Raw genomic sequence first — 22,646 nt, forward strand, 5'->3', positions numbered from 1 at the left:
GGATTCCCTTTTACTATTCGTTTTCATTGTGCATACAGTTCTGCTGTCTGACTGTGGTCTGTCCATGGGTCTCCCTTGTTTCACACTTTGTCTTTTCATCCTTTACATTAAGTATTTTACAGAGCAACAGTTTTAAATTTCAGGATATTAATTTTTTGCTCTTTAGGTACTGCTTTGGGTGTCATGTCTAATTAAGAATTCTTCCTCTAATTCAGAAAGATTTTTCTCGTTTTACAAGATTTTGCAGGTGGTGTTAATTCCAGCACTTAGGAAACTGAGGCAGAAAGCTTTTAAGTTTGAGGCTAGTCTAAGGTACATAGCAAAACCTTGCCCCAATCAACCATTTGGACAGAAAGTCTTTATATACTTATGTTTCACTTTGTTTGGAGCCTTTTTTTTTTCCTGTTTGCTTCATACTAATGGGTATGTGGAAACAGAAAAGAATTTTGTATTCTGCTATCCTTCTGAACCCTGTCATTTCCAGGAGTTTTTAATGGATTTCTTCTGATTTTTCTACATAGGCAATTGTATTTATAAATAGTGATACTTTTTTTTTAAAAACGTTTGTTCTTCACGTATACTTTCAATATAGTATTAATGGTGGTGGAGTTGACAGGGAACAGGAAGTTTAAGGATGATGAGGCTGTAGGAAGAAACTCTAACCATTAACCTAGAGTGTAGTTGTCCTTGAAGGGCTCGCTCCACTTAGTATCTAGGATATTCTTCATTTTCTATTTTGATGAGGGTTTTGTCATACACACTGAATTTTGTCACATGCTCTTTCTGTATGGATTGTTAATATTATGTGACCTTTATTCTGTAGCCAAATGAACAACAGAGATTGGCTATGCTGAGCTTCCCTTTTCTTTTTTGAGACAAATCCCCCCCCCCCCTTCCTGGAACTTGCTAGCTACTTAGTTCAGGCTGGCCTTGAACTCACAAAGACCTGCAGTGGAATTTCATTTCTATTTTAATAAATAAAGCTTGCCTGATTAAAAACAGCCTCACTGGTCAGCCTTACAGACCAGGCAGTGCATGCCTTTAATTCCAGCCCTAGAGAGGATTATAAAACAATAGGAAACAGCTCTCAGTCACAGTCTCATTCCGAGATTCCTAGAGACAGGATCGCCATGTCAGACAGTGGCTGGTTGTTTTACTTTTCTGACCTTCCGGTTGAACCCCAATTTCTCTTCTCTGTGTTTTTATTAATTGTGCATCAAAACCCTGCCTGCCTCTATCTCCTTGAGTGCTTTGATTGAAGGTGTGGGCCACCACGGCCCAGCTCAGATTTCTTTTATTGTAAGCAGTCCTTCACACTTTGGACTGTACACATCTTTCTGCTACTTCCCTTCATATTACAGATATCACTCCTTGGTCCATCTGTCCTCAGAATTCCATAGTTCCTAGAAACAGTGTTCAGTTCTTAGTTGCCCTTGTATACAGCTTTTTCTTGTTTATGTGTTTGGAGGCAGTGAATGAATGGATATTTGTATAGTGATGTCTCCTTCAACTGTCCTTTGCCTTCCCATCAGCAGTGCTTTAACACCTTCTGCCTTCTTCCAGCCTGCCTCTGGATTTGTGTTTTGTCTCCCCTGCTCATTTCCATGTACTGCTAAGCTTTGGAAGGTATCTGTTGACTCATTGCCCTTGATTTGTTTTCCATGTTTACTGCAATTACTATTTTTAGTCATTGCATCACACCTTTAATATGCATGCCTATATTTCTGTCTTTTCACATTTAGTCTCTTTCTGAATTCTTTCTGCTCTTCCTTTTACTCCCCAGTCCTCTTTTTATCCATCTTTTCAGAGCTGTGCTTCTCTCTCATCAAGGGTAAAAGGTACTTTTTCAACAATTACAGTGGCGTGTTGTATACCTTGTACAGGTTTGACTCATTCTAAATGCCATAGAGCCTTGAATTGGGCTCATGTTGTTTTTCATGCAAATGTGGTTCCTAGTAGGGAACAAAACCAGCCACAACTACTTGAGGGGAAATGGGTCTGACTGCAAGTCATTATCATTAGCTCCTTCTACTGTCTAGAGTCAGTCCCATCAGGGTGTAATATCTGCCATCTTTTCAGCATTGCTTATTCAACTTTTTTGTTTTTATTTTTGAAAATGAAAATTTCATACTCATGTACAGTAAAACATGATTATCTTGCTGTTTTGTTTTTGTTTTGGGTTATGATTTTTCCAAGACAGGTTTTCTCTGTGAAACAGTCCCGGCTGTCCTAGAACTTACTCTGTAGACCAGGCTCCCCTCAAACTCACAGAGATTCACCTTTCTCTGCCTCCTGAGTGCTGGGATTAAAGGCATATGCCACTACTGTCTGACCCCTTTTTCTCAACTTCATGATGAGATTAATTTCATATTATTTCCTCTGATGTTTAGTATTCTCTGATAATGTTGTGACTTCATGGCAGCATACTACCAGTTTGGACCTTTTTGGCCTCACCCCCCCTCCCCCCAGGCAGGGTTTTACTCCTGCTGTCCTGAAACTGACTATGCAGACCAGAATGGCCTTGAACTCATAGATACCTGGCTGCCTCTGACTCTCCTGCACACTGAGATTAAAGGCATGTGTCAATACATCCAGCCATTTTGGACACCAAGTACTGCCTATTGATGCATTTGTACTTGCATTTTTTAAATGATTCCAGATTTAATTGGTAGATTATAGGATAACTTTATAGTAAATAGGAATAGTTGGTGACAGATTCATTCTATTGATCTATAATTCTGAATTGATGACTTTTCTTTACTGTGTCTTTACCAGTACTCAGTATATTAGTTTGGTGTTTGTTTGTATTTTCTGGATAGTGAAGTTGAGAAGTTTCATCTACTCCCTTACCTTAGCCTTGTTATTGTATTGATTTGCAGTAACTATATATTCTGGGTAAGAGGGTTTTTTTTTTTTGTTTTTTGGCCAGATACACGTATAGGAAATATTCCCAGTTTTGCAAGTGACCTCTTTAATAGAAAAAGAGTCTTTTAAGTCAGAATTCTTCAGATTTCATTCATAGTAGGTTTTTAAAAATAATTTATTTAAGCAATCTATTTTCAGTTTGTGTCCATTGATGTTTTACTGGGATGTATGTCTGTGTGAGCCTGTCCCTATATTATGATCATAACAGTAGCAAAATTACAGTTTTGAAGTAGCAGCGAAAATAATTTCACAGTTAGAGCTCAGCAGGACCCGAAGAACTGTATTAAAAGGTCACAGCATTAGGAAGGTTGAGAACCACTGCTCTGTGGTTTTCTGTTTCTCCCATATGTTGATTTTGGTTAACAGCAACAGAAGAGCAAACTAGGACAGCAGTAAGTTACCTCCAGTCCATTGCCACCTTCTTTTACAGTGTTAGCACCATGGAATGCACACATAGTATCTTAACAGTATCTTGGAAATATGTTGACCTCACACACCCTGAAAAGTAGTCTATTGTGAAGCTTTAAGAACCACAGCACCAGCAGAAGTTATAACACTCATAAAGGGCCAGAGAGACTACACAGTAGACTTCATGGCAGTTGCAGTTAGGACAGCCCGACAAAAGGTCATGGGGCTGGGATGTAGCTTAGTATTTGGAGCATGCAAGAGACCCTCAGTTCTATCCTGTGACAAAAAAAACAAATGGTGATTTTAGCTGCAACTCAATAAAGCTGGATGTCTCTGAAAGCTTTATTACATACAGTTTTTAAATATCACAGATATTTTTTATAAATTTTAAGTTTTAAAAATGTTGATTTTTTGTGTGTGTGTGTGTGTATTAATGGTTTGCCTCTGTGTGTGTGTGTATGTGTGTGTATACCGTGCTTGTGCCTAGTGTCTGCTGATGTCAGAAGAGGGTTTTGGATCCCCTGGAACAGGAGTTACAGATAGTTGTGAGCCACCATATGGATGCTAAGAATTGAACCCGGGTCCCCTGGAAGAGCACCAGGTGGTGTCTAGCAACAAGTGCTCTTAATTGCTTAACTATCTTTCCAACTCAGTGTCACAAAATAATAACTTTTTGATCCTTCCTCTTTCAAGCATTAAAGTAACTTATGAAATATATTCTCCATTCTCATGTACACATAGGGAGCAGGCTGGATCTGACCTGGGGCTCTAATCTGGGAAGCTATGTCAGTAGAACTTCACATCATTCTTCAATAAAGATGGGGCCAAGGGGCACACTATACTCTTTGCATTCATGAAAATGTGCCCATTTACTGATTCTTGTTGATAGTGTGGCCAAATTTAACATTTTAGTTTGGAAATATTTTTAGTTTTTATGGCGGTGTGTCCACCCCCCAATTTTAACTGTGGCTTATTGACCTTCATTTCTGGTGTCCATGAGAATTCCCATTTGATTTTCTCCCTGTAGAGAAGACCTGGCTCCTACCCTCCTGCTGTGTAGCCCCAGTCAGGCTGTTCACATTTGTGTACTCTGGTGTCTGCTTCAATCATGGCACTGTCTGTATTAGAGATTGACTTTCTAATACTTAGATATTTTTCCTCTCAGGAGTTAATTGTTGTTGTCATCTATTTTTCTCTTTTCTTTTCCTGTTTTTATTCTTTGAGACAGGGTTTCTCTGTGTAGCCCTAGCTGTCCTGGGACTCACTCTGTAGTCTAGGCTGGCCCCAAACTCAGAGATTTGGCCTACCTCTGCTTCCAGAGTGCTTGGATTAAAGGTATGCACCACCACAACTTGTCTATTTGTTAATTTCTGAATCTTTTAGACTCCTTAGTGAACTTTATTGACTATGCCAGCACTTAGAGTGGTTTCTGATTCTTGCTTTTTTTTTTTTTTTATGGCCCTCTTGTGTTTGTGGACCCGTGGCTTCCTAAGCATGAACAGATTTATTTTGGAGTTTGAAATCCTGAATTCTCTGTACTCTGTTCTTGCATTGTGTGCCATGTTTATATTGGTGTTCCTCTGAACAGCTCTCTTCCTTTTTATGGCTGTATCTCCTATGGATGGCTGACAGACCTTCCTTGGCTGGTGGTTTGTGTAAATAGTATAAGGCACTGGACTTAGAGATGCCAGTGGTACCATTTACATCTGGACTTGCTTCCCAGACTGCATCAGCAAAGATGAGAAGAACCTTCACCCATCTTGTGAACATGGAGTTCCTCACCCTCTTGAAAATTCCCACAGACTGCGGCTTTTCCACTTGTCACACACCTAGTTTTAGAGGTGGGGGGGTGTCTTCTTTACCTTTGCTGTCAGAAAGCTGCCTATAGTTTTGTTATTTCTGTGTCGTTGATTATTTCAGGGGAATGGAGTTTTGGGACAGTAGGAGGCTAATGCTAATCTTTATTCTATAGCTCTCAAGAGCCAGAGGTCTTCTGTTTTCACAGGGTGGGATGGAAGAATGCTTTCTTCATTCTTTCTTGTCAGAGCTAAGATTAGAGACAGAGACGTTACTCTCTTCTGTGATGTTATTGCTGTGGAGCCCTTTGTACCGAAATATGTAGCTCAGCAATAGAGCGCTTGCCCAGCTTTGCCGAGCCCAAGTTTGTTCTGTACCACAGAACAAAATGAGTGCTGGGCATGATGGCACATACCTTTAGTTCCATCACTTAGACTGAAGAGGCAGATCTCTAAGATCCTGTTCTACTTGTGAATTCTACTTGTGAGATCCTGTCTATAAAAACTAATAAGCAAACAAACAAAAACCAACATCCAAAGTCTTGGGTCTCAATTTTCAGCTCCAGTTGGCCCCAATCTCCGCCTGCTTCTGTTCCCCACATATTGAATTTAAGGTATGTACCACCAAGTTGGACTATACACATCTCACTTTCATAGTAGAAAATGCAGACTCCAGAAATCACAGCTACACGTGGAAAAAGAAGACATGCCATTTCTGTCCTCATCCACTGAAGAGACATGGATGGGAGCACTCTGTTCCTGCTGATTGTGTGGTCAGGCAATTGATGGCTGCTTGTTAGCTTTTACCAACTTGACACAAATCTGGGAAGAGGGGCCCTCAATTGAGGAATTGCCTCCATTAGATTGGCTTATGGGCATGTCTGTGGGGGCATTTTCTTATTGACTCACTATGGGCAGGTAGTTTCATCCCTGGATAGGCAGTCTGGCTTATATAAGAAAGCAAGCTGAGCAAGCCATAGAAGAAGCCAGTAAGAAGTGTTCTTCCGTGGTTTGTGCTCTTCAGTTCCTGCCTTAGCAGCCCTTGATGATGGACTATATGAGATGAAATAAGCTCCTTTCCTGATTAGAGTGTTTGTTACAGCAACAAAAACCAGATTGCAACAGTCTCTTCAACCCAGGCTCCTTGCTATGTAGCCAGCACTGGCCTTAGATCAGTGATCTTCCTCCTGCCTCAGCCTTCAGAGTGTTGCTATTCCAGGCATAAACGATGATCCTTGCCTGACTCCCCCAAATAACTTTAGATAATGCTCTTAGGCCAGTTAAACATATGGGAAACTACTTCAAGAGTTTTTTTTTATTATCATATAAAAGTAATATAAGATCTTGAGGAGATTGTACAAGAGTGTCTTTGTGTGTATGTATTGTGGGGTGTGTGCATCCATGAGTGTGCAGATGTACACCCATGTATGAGTTAGAATGGCACATCCAGTATCACCATTTTATTACTTTTAGACAGGGTGTCTCACTGAACTGAAAACTTGACATTTTGGGCTAGGCTTTGTAGGCAGAGATCTCCCAGGATCTAACTATCTCACATCTGCACCCTCTCTTACCATTAATGCTAGCTTAGAGGCTTGCACAGCCATGCCTGACTTTTTATGTGGGTGCTGGGAATTCTAACTCAGGTGCTCATACTTTCAGAGCAAGTGCTCTTGCCCATTGAGCCATATCTCCCCTTCCCCCCTCCGCCAAAGGTCTTGAGATTTAGAAGCAATCTTTCCTACAGGGATAGATCAAAAGCATGACTTTAATAGAGATACGAGGAACTAGAGAGTGAGGCTGCTATCTGTAGGCCCTGATGAGTCAATCAGAAAGTGCTTTGACTAGCATGGCCCTAAGTGTCTCACTAAGGGAAGATATTCCAAAACAATACATGCGGCTTGGCTGGCTGACAAAAAGGGTTTTATTTTGTTGTGTTGTGTTACTATTGTTTTTATAATGCTTGGGCTTCCATGTGCTAGTTAAAATTTTGAAGCATTGTGCCTTTTTTTTGACACATGGTGTCATTAAGTTGTCCAGACTGACCTTGAACTAATCTGTAGCCCAAGTAGGCCTTGAACTTGTGATCCTCCTCCCTCAGTCTCCACATAGCCTTGTATATGAACTGTAGGGATACACTGACTCTGAAAAATAAAAAACAAATGTTATTTTTCTTGTTGTCCTGTAAGAATAACTGAAGCTCCTGGTAGGGTGTAGTAGTTCCTGCCGCCCCAGCTCCTGGTCGCCTGACTAGCTTATGCCCCGAAATAACAACACTCAAACTGTATTCTTTTAAACACTGCTTGGCCCATTATATCTAGCCTCTTCTTGGCTAATTCTCGCACCTGGAGTAGCCCATTTCTAATAATGTGTGTAGCACCCCAAGGTGCGCTTACCGGGGAAAGATTCTAGCCTACGTCCATCCTGGGTCGGAGGTTCACCGCGTCTGCCCAGGAGAGGGGAGCATGGCCTCTGTCTGAGGCGTCTGCCCCAGAGAGGAGAGCTATCGAGTCTGAACTCTCAGAGCCAGACGGATGGAGCAAGCCGCCAGGTCAGACATGCTGAATCTTTCCCGGTAAGCGCACCTAGTGGCGCTATGCAGATTATTAGAAATGGGTTAGGCAAAATATGAGAATTAGCCCGTAAAAGGCTAGAGCTAGTGGGCCAAGCAGTGTTTAAATGAATACAGTTTGTGTGTTGTTTTTTTCGGGTAAAGCTAGCCGGTGGTGGGAGCTGGGCAGGACGAAAAGCAAGGCCGCAGCTCCCACTACAGTAAGGAGAAAACATGGAACATATATAAGGAGTCTAGAAACATGTTCTGAGAGTGTTTCCACAGAGAAAACCAGAATGAGGTTTGAGGTGAAAAGTGTATTTCATACACAGGCACTAAAGACAGCTGCAGACCCACTGCCCATCAGAAGGCCCAACAGAGGAAGAAGGCAGGACAGAGCAATTAGTCTCAGCTAGTTTGGATAATCCTCTGAGGAAGGTCTCTGCCTGCCTTTGAACTATCCTGAGTGGGTAAGGCAGGGATCTGTTGGCTTGTCCTTGAGGGTTGCATAAGCTTTTTAGGATGCCAAGTTACAGAAAATAAAGCATATGTCTTAAGGTATTTTCAGAAGCAGAGACCAGAACCTCAAACCCAGATGAAAGATCTGTCTCCCTGGACATGGAGTAGGATTTTTTTTTTTGAAGTTTTGTAATTATATTTATGTACAGAAAACTCAGCAGTACATTTAACCCAGTTTAGTGGCGAGTTCTTTGGCCTTTGCCTTTTCCAGCTTGGCAATTTGAGCCACAGATTTAGGACCCAGGACGTTGCCTCCCCAGTGGCGGCGGATCTCATCATATCTGTCGTTGTAATTGGTCCTAATAGCTTCCACCAGCTTGGCCAGACACTTTTGTCTTCCCAGTTAACCTGTGTGAAGGCAACAGTGGTGCACATCTTCCTATGAACCAGCCGCCCCAGCCTGGCCTTTCCCTTGATACAGTAAGGAACCCCCATCTTCCGACACAGGGCAGGCAGGAAGACCACCAGCTCAATGGGGTCTATGTCGTGGGCAATCACCACCAGCTGAGCCTTCTTGTTCTCTACCAAAGTGGTGACTGTATTGACGCGCGCTCGAAGGACAGGTGGTCTCTTAGTCGGGACATCCCCTTTGCCGGCAGCTTTCTTCTCAGCACGGGCCAGCAGCCTCTGCTTCTTCTCCTGCTTGGTCTCTGGCCTGTACTTGTGGGCAAGTTTAAGCAACTGGGTAGCTGTTTGCTGGTCCAGGGCCTGGGTGAACTGGTTAATGGCAGGAGGAACTTTGAGCCACTTATAGAGGATGACCCTCTGTCGCTGCAGCCTGATGTAGTGGGGCCATTTGACAAAGCGTGTGAGATCTCTCTTGGGCTGGATGTGCTGCCCAGTGCCGAAGTTCTTAGGTCTCTTCTCAAACAAAGAATTCACCACCTTCTTCGCCTACTGCTTCTTCGCCGGGCCGCCTTCTTCCCCTTGGCCTTCTTGCCAGGCTGGACAAGAGAGAAAGAAAAAGGGGATTGTGGGTAATATGTAAGCAGCTTCGGAGATTGTGAGAGATGGAGTAGGATCTTGAAGCTGCCTGTGCATCTTCTAGGGACTCCCTCATAGTTGTCATTTGTTTATGCTACTCTTATTTTATTTGGGAATTACAGACTTAACCAGTATCTTTGGAAAGTAGAGTATTTTTCTCTTTCTACCTTTCACATAGCGGTGTGAAGAACAAGAAAGTTTTGAAGTTGATGAGTATCAGGTGTTGGAAGTTGAGCTTTGGGGCATTATGATCTGTTGGAATTGAGGGCCAGGGTACTCTCTGCTCTGGGTATTCACCGTCCTTGCTTATCAGAAAAGACAGTATACAGAGCAAGAACAAAGGGCAGAGTCCCTAGGATCACTAAGCTCCATCCAATTGTGGATTTTTTTCATGGGTTCAGGTATCATGTTCTCATGGCTGTCCCCCAGAATGAATTTTCAGGATCCTAACAGTTCATTTTGTTCTCCTGTCATGAGTTCCTTATCTACTTTGCTCTCCATTATGCAGCATAACCGGTGCTCCTATTGATGATAATCTGGGGAACTGCCTCTTGAAATAGCCCTTCTTGCTCAGCTCCCTACCCAGAGTGAAGCCCCTGGCTACTCAGGACAAAGCAACTGCATGCACATCTTGGTTGAGCAGTCTGTTTGGTACTCCTATGAAATTGGCAAGATTTTATGATTTGATTTCAGTATTATTATTTTTTCTTTTTTAAACCTGCTTTCTCTTTTCTTTTGAAGCAGACAGTTGATGATGAAGCAATGGCAGCATAAATGAAGATCAAGTAAGGGGAGGAGAACGATGCCCAAGGGTGGGTGTTCTAAAACACCACAGCAAGAAGACTTTTCTCTCAGCAACGACATGGTGGAGAAACAAACTGGGAAAAAGGTAACACTTGGGCTTGCCTACTTCTTGCCTCTCCTGGATCAGTAAGACTCAGTATAAGGACTAAAGACAGCACTCATACCCATGAGCTCACAGGGCCAGCCCATTCTTGGCCTGTTTTGTGGGGCCTTGTCTTTTCAGTAGTGTCCAGTTCTCTTATGACTGGGTATGTAAGGAGCCATTCACTCTCTGCAGAGGCCCTGCTTAAGCTTATTGTAGGAAAGCCCTTTGAGACTTGAATATAGAAGTTACCTTACCCATCTATGTCCTCATAGCTCTAAGATAATGAGACAGTTAACTATGTCTTAGTTATACTGGCTATAACTATACTGTAAGACATTTGCTTTCACATTTTGTCAGTTCAAACAAGAATAGAACCAGGTGATTGTGGCATACACCTTTAATCCTAGGAGGCAGAGGCAGGTAGATCTCTTAGTTCAAGGCCAGCCTATCTACAGAGAAAGTTCTAGGACAGCTAGAGAAACCCTGTCTGAAATAAACAAATCCAAGAATAGAAAAATAGAATGTAACTCTAAATTGCTGTAATTTAATCATTGTGTTGTTGACACTATCTTCTGGAATTCATACTCATAGCATCAAGGGAAGACTCCTTTATGAACAAGAAGTTAAAATTGCCATGTAGATATATATTTTATATGTTTAGTCTTTTTAAATATATATGCATATATATATTTATATTTCATAACTGTTACCAAGTGTATGAGCTGTCCTGGGGCTGAGTTTCTTCTCTGTGGTAGAAGAGCACCTCTTAGCCAGTGAGGTGAAGTCCTGACTCACCCTCAGAATTCAGGTCAGATGATTTTCTAGTCATAATTCACCTTGATGTAGTTCCTAGTTGTTCCTCCTGAGCCCCTTGATACCTATCCTAACCTATGGCTGTGAATAGGTCTCAGCCCTGCTATGCCTTCAGTCTGTCAGTGCTCCTCCCAGTTTGATTCTTTTTCAATCTTGATAATAATCTCTGTTACTATTAGCAGGTATTCTACATGTAAAAACTAGTGAGCCGGATAATCTGTTTTTCCAATTTTGGTTGAGCATAAAGTGGCTTGTACACAAGGATGTATTTAGGTTCTGTTTAGAAATAAAAGATAGATGTGGCTCTGGGACCCTTAATATTTGTGTAGCATGAAACTACTTTTGGGAAAGTTTCACACTGAATAGATGCAAAGACTAGGTTTCAGGTATATGCATGGAAGTTCCCATGCGATAAAATCAGAATTGTCGAGAAAGAAAAGGATAAGGGAAAAGGTTTCACTATCCTCTCAGCCTTCTCTGTGAAGGACTTCCTCACTAAACCGACCTCAGAAACAGCACATAACATATTAGAGCCTGTGGACATTCAAATCAGAGCAGTTCCCTATTTTCATAGGCTACGTTTGGATCCTTGGAGGGATCTCTCACTTAGACACAAGCTATACTCCTGTCTTAATGCGGGCTACTGCCTTGGCCTCCTTATCACTTCGTTGATGGTGTCTTGGAACCCAGAACTAGCTTGACTCCCTAGGAACATAACAGTTCAACTATGTGATGGTGTGGAGCACCTTGTACTCAACTACCAAAACCTATTACATCCCAAGTCTCTCCTCCTTCCCTCACTGCCTCTTGAGGTTTCAGTTTTAATTACCCTGCATCTTGTCTGACTGCTGTTTTTTTTCTGGTAAAGAATTCTAGTGAGCTTCCACTACCTTCTAGAGAGTGAACTTGTTGAGAGAGAGAGAGAGAGAGAGAGAGAGAGAGAGAGAGAGAGAGAGAGAGATTGAGATCTGTGTGTTGCTTGGCTGTCTTGTTTTGTGCAAAAACTTCTTATGGCCACACAAGTGACGTAAGTAGGAGTCACAGAATCCCCCCCCCCCCCCCCCCCCAAAATATTAGGCTTGGGTTTCATGCAGCACCAAGTAGATTTAAGGTGTAGATTGGGGAAAATAAAGATTGGACCTGCCAGTGGCCAGACTGACAAAGATGAAGAAGCTCTGCTCAGAATATTTAGTTTTTCTAATACGTGAGTCTTAGAAGTTGTCGTGGAAGAAGTGATGCCTGTCGGGTGTATGGTTCATGGCCGGACATGCAGGTGTGAACGGGTAATCCATGATTAAAGCTGTAGAAATTAGGCTCTAACAGCCTCATAACAATAAATAATTCCTGTTGTTTCAGGTTGGCTTGGGTTATTGTTAGCTGAGAAGACACAAGTTGAGCTGTGCTGAATTAGTACTGAGACTGCAAAATCTGGATTATGTATTGACCATGGGCAGTGTACATGGATTTGATTTAAGCTTTTTGTTTTCCAACAAGATAGCCATGTCTTTTTTGTTTGTTTCTTTGTTTGATTGCTTACTTATACTGTACCGCAAAGGGCCAGATCTATTCTGGAGATTGATGGTAATTGTGAAATTGCTGTGTGATACTGCTGGCAGTGCTTAGCACTAGTGGATTTTTCCTACCTCATCTGATCATTCAGGGTGGAACCTAGTAAGAGGACTCCACAATGTAGTCTCTTCCTTAGGGAGTGTGTAGGATCTCAGGGATCATGAGGGAGGACCTGCTGGTGACAGGACCCTGTGAACTCATTTTCTCAGATACAGTTGCATGTTGTCAAAAGCAACCTATTTTTTTCATTTTTACCCCCAAATGAGTCATGCCAAGTAAAGTATTTGTGAAAGGAAAGAACATGTGGTCCTGTTACATATTTTGCTACACACCCATTAGTGGTACAAGCTGGCGTGTGGAGAAGATGTACTCAACACCTTTGTAACATCTAAACTGAAGTAGAAACCAGCAAATTCCCTGCCTTGTTGACCATGCTATGTTGAGAGCTATAGGGTTGCTGTGTTAACCAAGACAACTCAGCAAGAAGTGATATCTCTCATCCCAGTTCAGAACCATTCTCATTTTCCTGTGACAGATGGTCATCTGAATCTCAGCATAAGCCTCCCAGAAGAGAGTGAAGAGCAGCCTCTCCTGGGATTCTCCTAGGGCATTCTGGATCAGCTTCTTAGCTGAGAAACTATCTTATACAGACTTGGTAAACATAAGGAGGATCTTTGGGTGGGCCCCTCAAGGCTAGTACATCCCTTAATTTAAGAACACCCTCCCTCCCTCCCTCCCTCCTTGTGTGTGTGTGCGCGCACTGTATATGCCATAATATCTAGTGGTCTTTGCAATATCAAAGCTCCTTATGGAGCCCTAGTATTGCTCCATGACAAACAAAACTGGCCATGCTTTGGATTCTTTCCCAAAACCATTCCTGGGGCTAGCCAGTGCTGTCGGGCAGCAAATCACTAATCATAGTCCCTGGTTGGCTTCTGTTCCACAGGTTCTCATCTTCTGTGGAAACAAGAGAAAAACCTCTTTTCCAAAGCAACATATCCTTAGACCCAAATTTTTGAAGTCATGATACCTTTATAATATACATGCTGGTTTAGCTTAGCAGCCCATACAGTGAAATGTCTCTGTGCTTAGCTCATTCACAATCAAAAATTCAAATATAACACAATAATATACATAATCCAGACTCTCTGTTCATATTTCATCTTTACATGGCTTGTTTTTATTCTATCACTTTTAAAGACTTTACCCTTTTTTTTTAACCATTTACTTCTTTTCCAGCTCTCTGTACTCTTTTTTTTCCCTCTCTTCCAAGCCTGTGTACATTTATCCAACACTAACCCTTTTTGAGGTCTCTTATGTCTCAATCTGTACTACTCTGTATCTGTAATTCTTTACTGTCCAGGAACACTTCCTAAAATGCTAAGTGCTTCTTAAAACTTAAACTGCTCCATTAATAGTGTACATATGGCGCTGCCTGCTTGTTCCGTTCAGGTGGAGCCACTTGTGCACACTGCCCCACTTCCGGGAACACAGCCAGTCCACGTTGCCACCAAGCAAGCCGCAGCACATTATTCACAAACCCCACCCAAATGCTTGACTTCCCAAAAGAGTCAGAGTTAGTGCTAGCAGTACCACCCACAGCTGGGAAGCTGCCAAACTTGCCAGCTACTACCGCTGAATCAGTAAGACCTCTCTTAAAGGAGCCACAGCATGCCACCTCAAGCAAATACAGTTGAGGGATGGGGAGAGGAAAAATGCAGATAAACTTGTTTTTTAGTGTCTAGAATTCCTTTTTAAGCCCTCTCATGTTTTATGTGGACTTATCTGTATCAGTTTGAAAACAAGGCAAAAAGATACCTAGTATCTCCACTGTTGGAAAGATACCTAGTATTGTGCTGCCAGGTTTGGCCAGCACAATAACAAGACTACAGAAGCAGATGTAAGAGATTGGAAAGGAGAAAATTAGCTTCCTTTTTTCCCAAGATATCTATCGGGAAATGCCCTAAGAATTTGCACAAAAGCTACAAGACTCAATGATTTGGGCAAGATGTTGCAATGCAAATCCTTTATATAAAATTTACTTCTTAATGTAATGAAAAATCAGGGATTAAAATTGTAAAATATATTTACAGTTGGGTGTGATGATACATCTATAATCCCACCTCTCAGAAGTTTAAAGAGTTCAGACTCAGGCTATAATACATTAACAAAGTAAGACTCTTTCTCAAAAACAAACAAATCAGAGACTCATCTTTCTCCTCTGGCCTTTGAGAGCATCTGCATTCATATGAATTATCACACACATACACTTATAAATGAAATAGATCTTGCCAGGCATGATGGCACATACCTTTAACTTTGACACTCAAGAAGCAGAGTGTGAAGATCTCTGTTTTTTGATATCAACCTGGTAAAGTTTGAGGCCAGCTAGGGATACAGAATAAGACTTTGTCATAGAAAAAAAAGGGTGGTAGGAAAGAAGGAAATCATTTTTTTAAAAGTAGGCAGAATTAATAAAAATCATTTTTAAATAAATTATTTTGGAGGATGTGTTGTAATACCTGTAGCCTGAAATTGATAAGATATTATATTAGGAAGACTTTAATAATTGTATTTAATGAATTTAGAAAACTGTAGCAGGAGGGCCGCTTGTTTGTCCCGGCCGCCCAGAACTGAAATAATTACACAAAACTAATTAAATCCTGCTTGGCCCATTAGTTCTAGCTTCTTACTGGTTAACTCTTACATTTTAATTTAACCCATTTCTATTAATCTGTATATCACCACGAGGTCGTGGCCTACCAGCAAGGTTTCAACACATCTATCTCCAGCAGTGGCTCCATGGTTTCTCTGACTTCGCCCGTCTTTTTTCCCAGCATTCAGTCCAGTCCTCTCCACCTACCTAAGTTCTGCCCTATCAGCAGGCCAAGGCAGTTTCTTTATTCATCAATGGTAATCACAGCACACAAAGGACTCCCACATCAGAAAATTTATTGTCTTTTAGGTGCTTCCCTTTCCACTTGGTACATAAATTCAACTTAAAGCCATTGAAATCCTTGCAAGTTCACTTGGACATTCAAAGGACCTTTTGTAATTAAAGTTAAAATTGCCCTGAAAGTTGGAGGGCTGAAGCTCTGATTTTAATATAAAGATGCAGTAATAAGCCGGGCGGTGGTGGCGCACGCCTTTAATCTCAGCACTCGGGAGGCAGAGGCAGGCGGATCTCTGGGAGTTCGAGGCCAGCCTGGTCTACAAGAGCTAGTTCCAGGACAGGAACCAAAAGCTACGGAGAAACCCTGTCTCGAAAAAATCAAAAAAAAAAAAAAAGATGCAGTAATAACATGTGTGGCATCAGGGTCCAGTGACTGGAACAGAGTCCATTGAAGTGTGTGCCACAGAACTGCTAGGGCTACTAGGTGAACTTCTCTACCAGAGTGTGTAGAATGATTTGGTTCACAAGTTTCGGTTATTGGTGTCCTGTATAGTATTTTGCCCTTACTGAATTTTCTTTTTTTTTGGTTTTTGGTTTGTTTGGTTTTTGCTTTTAAGGTCACTGGCCAGTGAATCAAAGTTCCAAATACATTGACTCTGTCCTGAAATTTCCTCTCTGCAATTTTTATAATGAAAGTCATGGAATTGATTAAGGCAAGCTTTTCTGTATGTACTATGTGTGCACAGCCCAGCACATGGGTGAATGGGGTCAGGGCTGTGGCTGTTTCAGGTACCATATTGTTGCCACCTTGACCATTTTTATGACATGTTACAGTTTCACAGGAGATGTTGATCAGACTTGGCTCAATTTCGGAAGAAAACATTCTGTAACACAGTTAGTTTCATTTCTAGTGGGGAATGCTCAGACTAGTTGGAACTATGCTGTCTTTTCACAGTTGCAAAACAAAATTTTGAGTCCAGATTCACTCTTGAGAACCTCATTTTTAAGCATTTAGTTCTGTGTTGAGCTCTGAATGTGTCTTCAGTAGAGTGCCAGGTGTATTAGTATGACTCCCCGCCCCCAATTTTTTTTAAAGTTTTGTTTGTGTGGATGTGCTTATGTTTTGTTGTTGTTTGGTTCTTTTGTCTGTTGTTTGCACAGGGGTGGCAATGGAAGAGGCTCACACTTTCAGAGGGTTCAGTCTTTTTGCCCCATCTCTTTTGGAATGGATGAGGCAGAGAGAGAGAGAGAGAGAGAGAGAGAGAGAGAGAGAGAGAGAGAGAGAGAGAGAGAGGAGAGAGACAGACAGAGAGACAGAGACAGAATATGAATCATGGCTAGAGGGCATAATTCTCACCGCTAGGTGGGAATAAAGGAGAGGAAGGCAAGACATACAAGACACTCTTTTAAAAGTTGAACCCCCAGTGACCTGTTTCTTCTAATCGGCCCCACTTCCCATTCATCTGTCAGCTTTGCACTCATTGGTGGGTCAGATTATTGCCATCATGATCCAGTCACCTGTCACTAGCAGCACCAGCTGGATACTGAGCCTTTGCACACGTGTTTTATCTGAACATGGCAATGTTAAGTGGCCGTGGGCAGTGGATCCATGACTGTTTCAGTAACATGGAGGCTTAACCCTGAGAACAGGTGATTGTGTGGCAGCTAGTTACCTACACAAAGAGCTGGTAGTTTTTATCTTTTTTTAAAATGTGAAAACTTTAAAGTGACACACAAATACAGCTTCTTTTTCACTGTTTTTAAAAAATATCTTTTAATTTTTAAATTAGGTTTATTCATTTAATTTTATCAGTGAGTGTTTTGCTTGCATTTGTATCTGTGTACCAGGTATGTGCTTGGTACCTGCAGAGGTCAGAGAGGAGCGCTAGAACCCTAGAATTAGAGTTCAAGGTATTTGTGAACTACCATGTTAGTGGTGGAAGTCAAACCCCAGTCTTCTGCAAGAACAACAAATGTTCCTAACTGCTGACCCTTCTCTCCAGCCCCTTCTGTTTCACTTTAAATATGAATGACGTTTACCAGTCAGTCTTAAGTGTGCTGTGTTTGCAGACGGCCTCTAGGTTCTATCATACCTCAGTGTTCATGTACTCCAGCAGGTATGTGTTGGTGTATTTTCTGAGGCTCTCTGCTTGGCTGCTATAAAGGATAGTACCATCTGTGAGGGAAGTCAGGGCCAGAGCCCCCCCTCTGTGGTGACTGCTAGAGAGGCCAAAGACTCAGAACTGATTGTTCCATGTCCCCTCCAAGTTGTCGATTGGAATTGATAAACCTCACTTGTAGACTTCCTCAGGTCAGCCTGATTCTAGTTCTTCTTGGGTCTGGGTATAGTGGTCACAGTGCTAACTGTTACTTTGCCAGACAAATTTCCCTTTATAGTGTAGATAGCAACACCTGCAACATTTGTGAAGGGACCTCCTGCTCCCACCATCATGTTCTGTATATGCCTGGGTTTTGATGTCTAGCTATTCTTCATGTTTTCCCTGCCCCCATGACTCCATGCTCTGTGTGTATAAATATCGTGTGACCTAGGCCTCAAATACAGACTTGCTTTTGTATGGAGCATTTTCAGAATCTACATGGTAGGTGTGCATGTACAGTGTGTCTAGGTTCCACTTCTGGGGGAGGTACATTGCATCTACCTCCCCCAGAAGTGGAACCTAGACACACTGTACATGCACACCTGTTTTTGTTGTTTAAAGATGGGTTTCTTGGGCTGGAGAGATGGCTCAGTGGTTAAGAGTACTGACTGCTCTTCCAGAGGACCCGGGTTCAATTCCCAGCACCCACATGGCAGCTCACAACTGTCTGAAGATCAGTTCCAGGGGATCTACCCTTCACACCAATGCACATAAAATAAAGTTAAATAAACCATAAAAATATTTTTAAAAAAAAGATGGGTTTCTTTCACGCCATGGCTGTTCTAAAACTCACTTTATAGAAAAGGCTAGCCTCAAAGTCACAGAAATCCACCTGCCTTTGCCTTCCAAGTGCTAGGATTTAAGGTGTTTGCCTCCATCACCTGGCCCATACTGATGTTTTTGATGAAACAAATTCTGGACTTACTCATGACCAACCTGGCGTTGGCATGTACATGTGTTGTGTGTGTGTGGTGGGGTAGGGATAAGTGGCCAGAATTATAAAGCTCCTGGGTTAGTACCCTGTAAGAGAGACCCTCCTTCTAGCCTCTCGCATAGTAGCTATGGTTAGGTACATAGATTTGAAGTTTTCTTACCTATAGATATGCTACCTTCCAGTATCTCTGGCCCTGGGTAAGGTAGAAAGTACGGGCAGAGTACATTATATCACCCAGGAGCAGAACTGCAGAGCTGCAATTCAGCCAATGTTCGATGGGCACAGAAAGGGGTTGTAAGGTTGTTGGAGTCACTTGAGGGCTTAACCCTTGGACAAAGTGAGGGTGCACCTTTAAAAGCCCCTGTAAGCACTTTTTCCCTATGAGAGTTATGGTGAATAGTTTGATTCCACTTTGTAGGGAAAGTTCATTGTTCCTCATTAACAATACTTCCTCTAGGGAAATAGTATGGGACAGAAATCAACCTGCTCCTTCTTCATTTGCACAGCTTTCAGTTAAAGGATGAGCAGCATGTACTATGGGCCTGTGGTCAATGCCAAACCGCAGTCAGCTCTATCTTTTTAGTCCATGTCACCAACATAGCCTTCCTTGAAGGCGTAAGTCACAAACAATGCCACACCAGTTTGGAATTATGATTAATAGGGTGGTGTTTATTTAAAGGGGAAAAAACTTACAGATCACCATCCCAGACAACAGCCCTCTGCACAACCAGGAAGGGAGTCTAGTTGCTGGCGGAGCAGGAAGTGAAGAGAGAGGGGAGAGGGAAGTGGCCGCTTTTTTAAAGGGAGAGAGACCACGCCCCAATGGGCTGGTATCTCAGCAGCTATAGGCTGGAGGAGCGGAAGGACCTCCTGCAACACTTCCTGGCTTAGCACATGTGGCCGGAAACAGGAGTGGCCATTAATAGCCCCAGTAACAGATTTGCTTTCTTTGGCACATGAAGCAAAGTCATAACTGATTTGAGGAATTAATTTGGGAATTATATGTGAAAGTGTCACTTTCTTTTCTAGGATAAAGATAAAGTTTCTCTAACCAAGACTCCAAAGCTGGACCGCAGTGATGGAGGGAAGGAGGTGAGAGAACGAGCCACCAAGAGGAAGCTGCCCTTCACTGTGGGGGCCAATGGAGAGCAGAAAGACTCGGACACAGGTACCAGACAGGGGCCACTTGTCCCATCCCTTGCCCTTCCCGGTTTAACACTGAATCCATGGAAGATTCTTGGTGTAGCTGCTGCATCAGCCTTTGCAGTGATGGTTCCTCCAAGTTGAGCCCGTGTCTTTAACAGAAAAGCCTCATCTGAAGATAACAAACTTGCAAGGGTCTATGTTCCCTGCTGTATTTTCCAGAAGTTCATGCAGGGCTACCAGGACACATGGATTAAATTTTATTATTTGTAGCAAAAAAACAGAACCCTGAACATGAATCAGCTGGTATATAGTCTTTCCTGAAAATGGATAGATCTAAGATTCAGAACAGGAGGGGCTGGAGAGATGGCTCAGTGGTTAAGAGCACCGCCTGCTCTTCCAAAGGTCCTGAGTTCAATTCCCAGCAACCACATGGTGGCTCACAACCATCTGTAATGAGATCTGTGCCCTCTTCTGGCCTGCAGAGTACTGAGAATACTGTATACATAATAAATAAATAAATCTTAAAAAAAGATTCAGAACAGGAGTATACCTGGACATGTATAGAGGTTGGGGTTATTACCCCTCATTGTGTATATTCCCAGTTTGATTCTGTCTTGGGCTACTCCAGGAAGAACCCTGGTCTCTGCTGCTGGCTTGCAAATCCTCCTGTGTTTGATGATCTTTGTACCCAGACGGTACTCCTCCCCTCTACTGGTCATGACTTTTCTTCAGCTTCTTTCTTTCCTTCCTTCCTTCCTTCCTTTCCTCCCTCCCTTCTTTCTTTGTTCCTTCCTTCCCTCTCCCACCCCCCCTTAAATAAATAACTTATGGGGCAGGAAACACCAGAATGGCAGAGGCCTGGAGTGACCTGACTGAGAACATTGTGTTTTATCTTTAGTCTCAGGCTCCAGAAATGTATACTGAGGCAGTGTCCTGGGCACGAGACAAGGTTGTTAAAGAAAGATATTGAGATGAGGCTACTTTCTAGGGCAGTTGATGCGCATGACTCCTTTAATTTATTGGTGTTTGGGAGTGGATGCTTTGTAGAGACGTTAGATGAAGAAGGGACAGGGATGAATGTTCCATTCTCTATCACAGATGTTTCCAAGGAAAAGCAGAAATATGTGGATATCAGGCTTTCCTCCATCTCTGTTCTGCTGTAATGGAGAGGCTGGGTTGGGTAGAAGGGACAACACCTTTCCTTGGAACTCATAGGGATGTACCCAGAGAAAACCAGATCAAACCTGAATGCCTTTTTCCTTTTGTGTGTGTAGAGTTGGAGGACTCTCTCTTGATTTGGTTGTTGCAAAGCATGGTATTCCCTGTTGACTGTTCGTGTTTTGGACAGTGGTTGTAGGGGATTGAAATACAGCCTCTGAAGTGGTCGCACATTCTCTGAAAGTCTTGCTATAGAGTGTTAATGAGGCAAATCTTTGTGCTGCCTAGGAGAGCCCTGTGATTTGTGAAAGGTGATTCATATTGTCATGCTGGAGAGAATTCTTCCTCAGGGGCTATGGGGGGCCTCTTGGACCTGTGTTTATCAGTGATGTGCCTTTGTGAGTCTCTGTCCCCACTGTACTCTGTGGTCATCCTTCAACCTGTGCTGAGGGGGGGTACTATCAGTCTGTACATGTTCATACCAGCAGGAGCTCAGCTAGGGAGACTTAGAATTTTGGAAATATATTTGGAAGTATTTTCAATCAAAACTGAGCTGTAGACATACATATGAAATATGAGTATGCCCTGCTCTATGTTTACTATTATTTTGAGGGCTAATAACATTTGTGAGTCTGCTTCATTAGTATAACACTAGTCATTCCAGTTAGATGATACTGATGTTCGTGTGCAAAGTTGAACTCCTTTGTTTACTAGTTTATTTCTTCACTCTATTTTGTAGCACTGGAAATAGAATCCAAAGCTTATGTATGTAAGTCTTTACCCTGATCTGCATTCCCAACCTTAGCTATCTTTATATTTTGCGATGGGCTGCTGTCAAACTCTGATCCTTCTGCCTTCATCTCTTAAGCACTGGAATTACAGATAGCTTTAGAAGGCTAGCGAATCTTTGTCTTCCTCCCGTGCATTCTGCTTACTCACTTTCTTACACACGCTTTTCTTCTTAAACTGCCTTTCTTTTCAGCGCTTTTTGGTGAGTTAAGATACCTAAGATATTCTCCTTCTCCCCCAAAGAAGCATAGAGATGGGGTATGATAGGGTAGAAGGCCCCTATCTGTCACCTATCTGCAGGAGCACCCACCACGTTATTCAGGAATAACCTCCCCACACACCCCACACAACGGGACAGGTGAGGATTGTGTGGTGGGTATTTTTCCCCCATATAAAGGACTTTTATTTTGGCTAAGAGTTCTAGAAACTGGAAAAGTGCTGGCATCTGCAAGAGTTTTAACTTGATAAAATAGTGAATGAGATAGGATCTCTCTGGTTGTCTTCTTAGGGTTTTCAGACTTCCCTCGAAGTATTTGGCTTAGTCATACTAAGCACATTCTACCTCTAAAATTATGTTATTATGACTAAGTGCAAACCCCAGGCCAACAGCTTAGCCATTCCTGACCCTACAGTGTCTCTCCAGCGCCCTCTGCTGATAATATACAATTCAGTACTTATGATGACATAAGTGGCCTAGCCCTGAAACACAAGGAATGCCCCCACCCCCACCCCAATCAGGATTCCCAGTAGCAAATAGTGAGCTTTCTCTGCTGCGCCCTCAAGTGTCAAAATACTGGCTAGCCTCAGACCACCAAACCATACAAATTGTTTTCCAGTTTCCCAGACCCTGTTGGATGAGACCCAGCCCACTGGAGGTGCGGCCTTCCAGTGCTTAGTCAGGACTGAGGGCAGCCTGCCAAGAACAATACAGTTTTGTCTGTTGTGAGTCAGCCTGGTGAAAAACTTGCCCTCCCAAGGTTGTACTTCTGTATGGTGGTGCAACATAATTGTCATCACAATGCCCGGAAGTTGTGGACAAGAGCATATCCAGAAGCATTTAGGGTTGGTAGTGCAGGGGAAGAGACTGGGAAAATACATTTCTGACAGCTAGCA

The 22,646-nt window shown here is 42.5% G+C and overlaps 1 protein-coding gene and 1 pseudogene across 4 annotated transcripts in view; one reads left to right on the forward strand and one right to left on the reverse strand.

Moving 5' to 3' along the window:
• Positions 1-22,646, forward strand: part of Ankrd11 (ankyrin repeat domain 11) — a 171,850-nt gene that overhangs the window by 124,577 nt on the left and 24,627 nt on the right. For 3 of the 4 annotated variants that reach the window (XM_041649727.1, XM_041649726.1, XM_041649724.1), the window contains exons 3-4: positions 9,928-10,072; positions 19,470-19,608. In XM_041649727.1, coding sequence (XP_041505661.1) covers positions 19,582-19,608 — 27 coding nt within the window. In that variant the 5' untranslated portion in view covers positions 9,928-10,072; positions 19,470-19,581. Of the gene's footprint in view, positions 1-9,924; positions 10,073-19,469; positions 19,609-22,646 lie in introns of all 4 variants that reach the window. The other variant, XM_041649725.1, reaches the window with a different exon arrangement.
• Positions 8,366-9,684, reverse strand: LOC121447322 (annotated as a pseudogene).

Source organism: Microtus oregoni, unplaced genomic scaffold, assembly GCF_018167655.1.
Source record: "Microtus oregoni isolate MIOR12 unplaced genomic scaffold, Mior012 000004F_ref0000308, whole genome shotgun sequence".
Lineage (NCBI taxonomy): Eukaryota > Metazoa > Chordata > Mammalia > Rodentia > Cricetidae > Microtus > Microtus oregoni.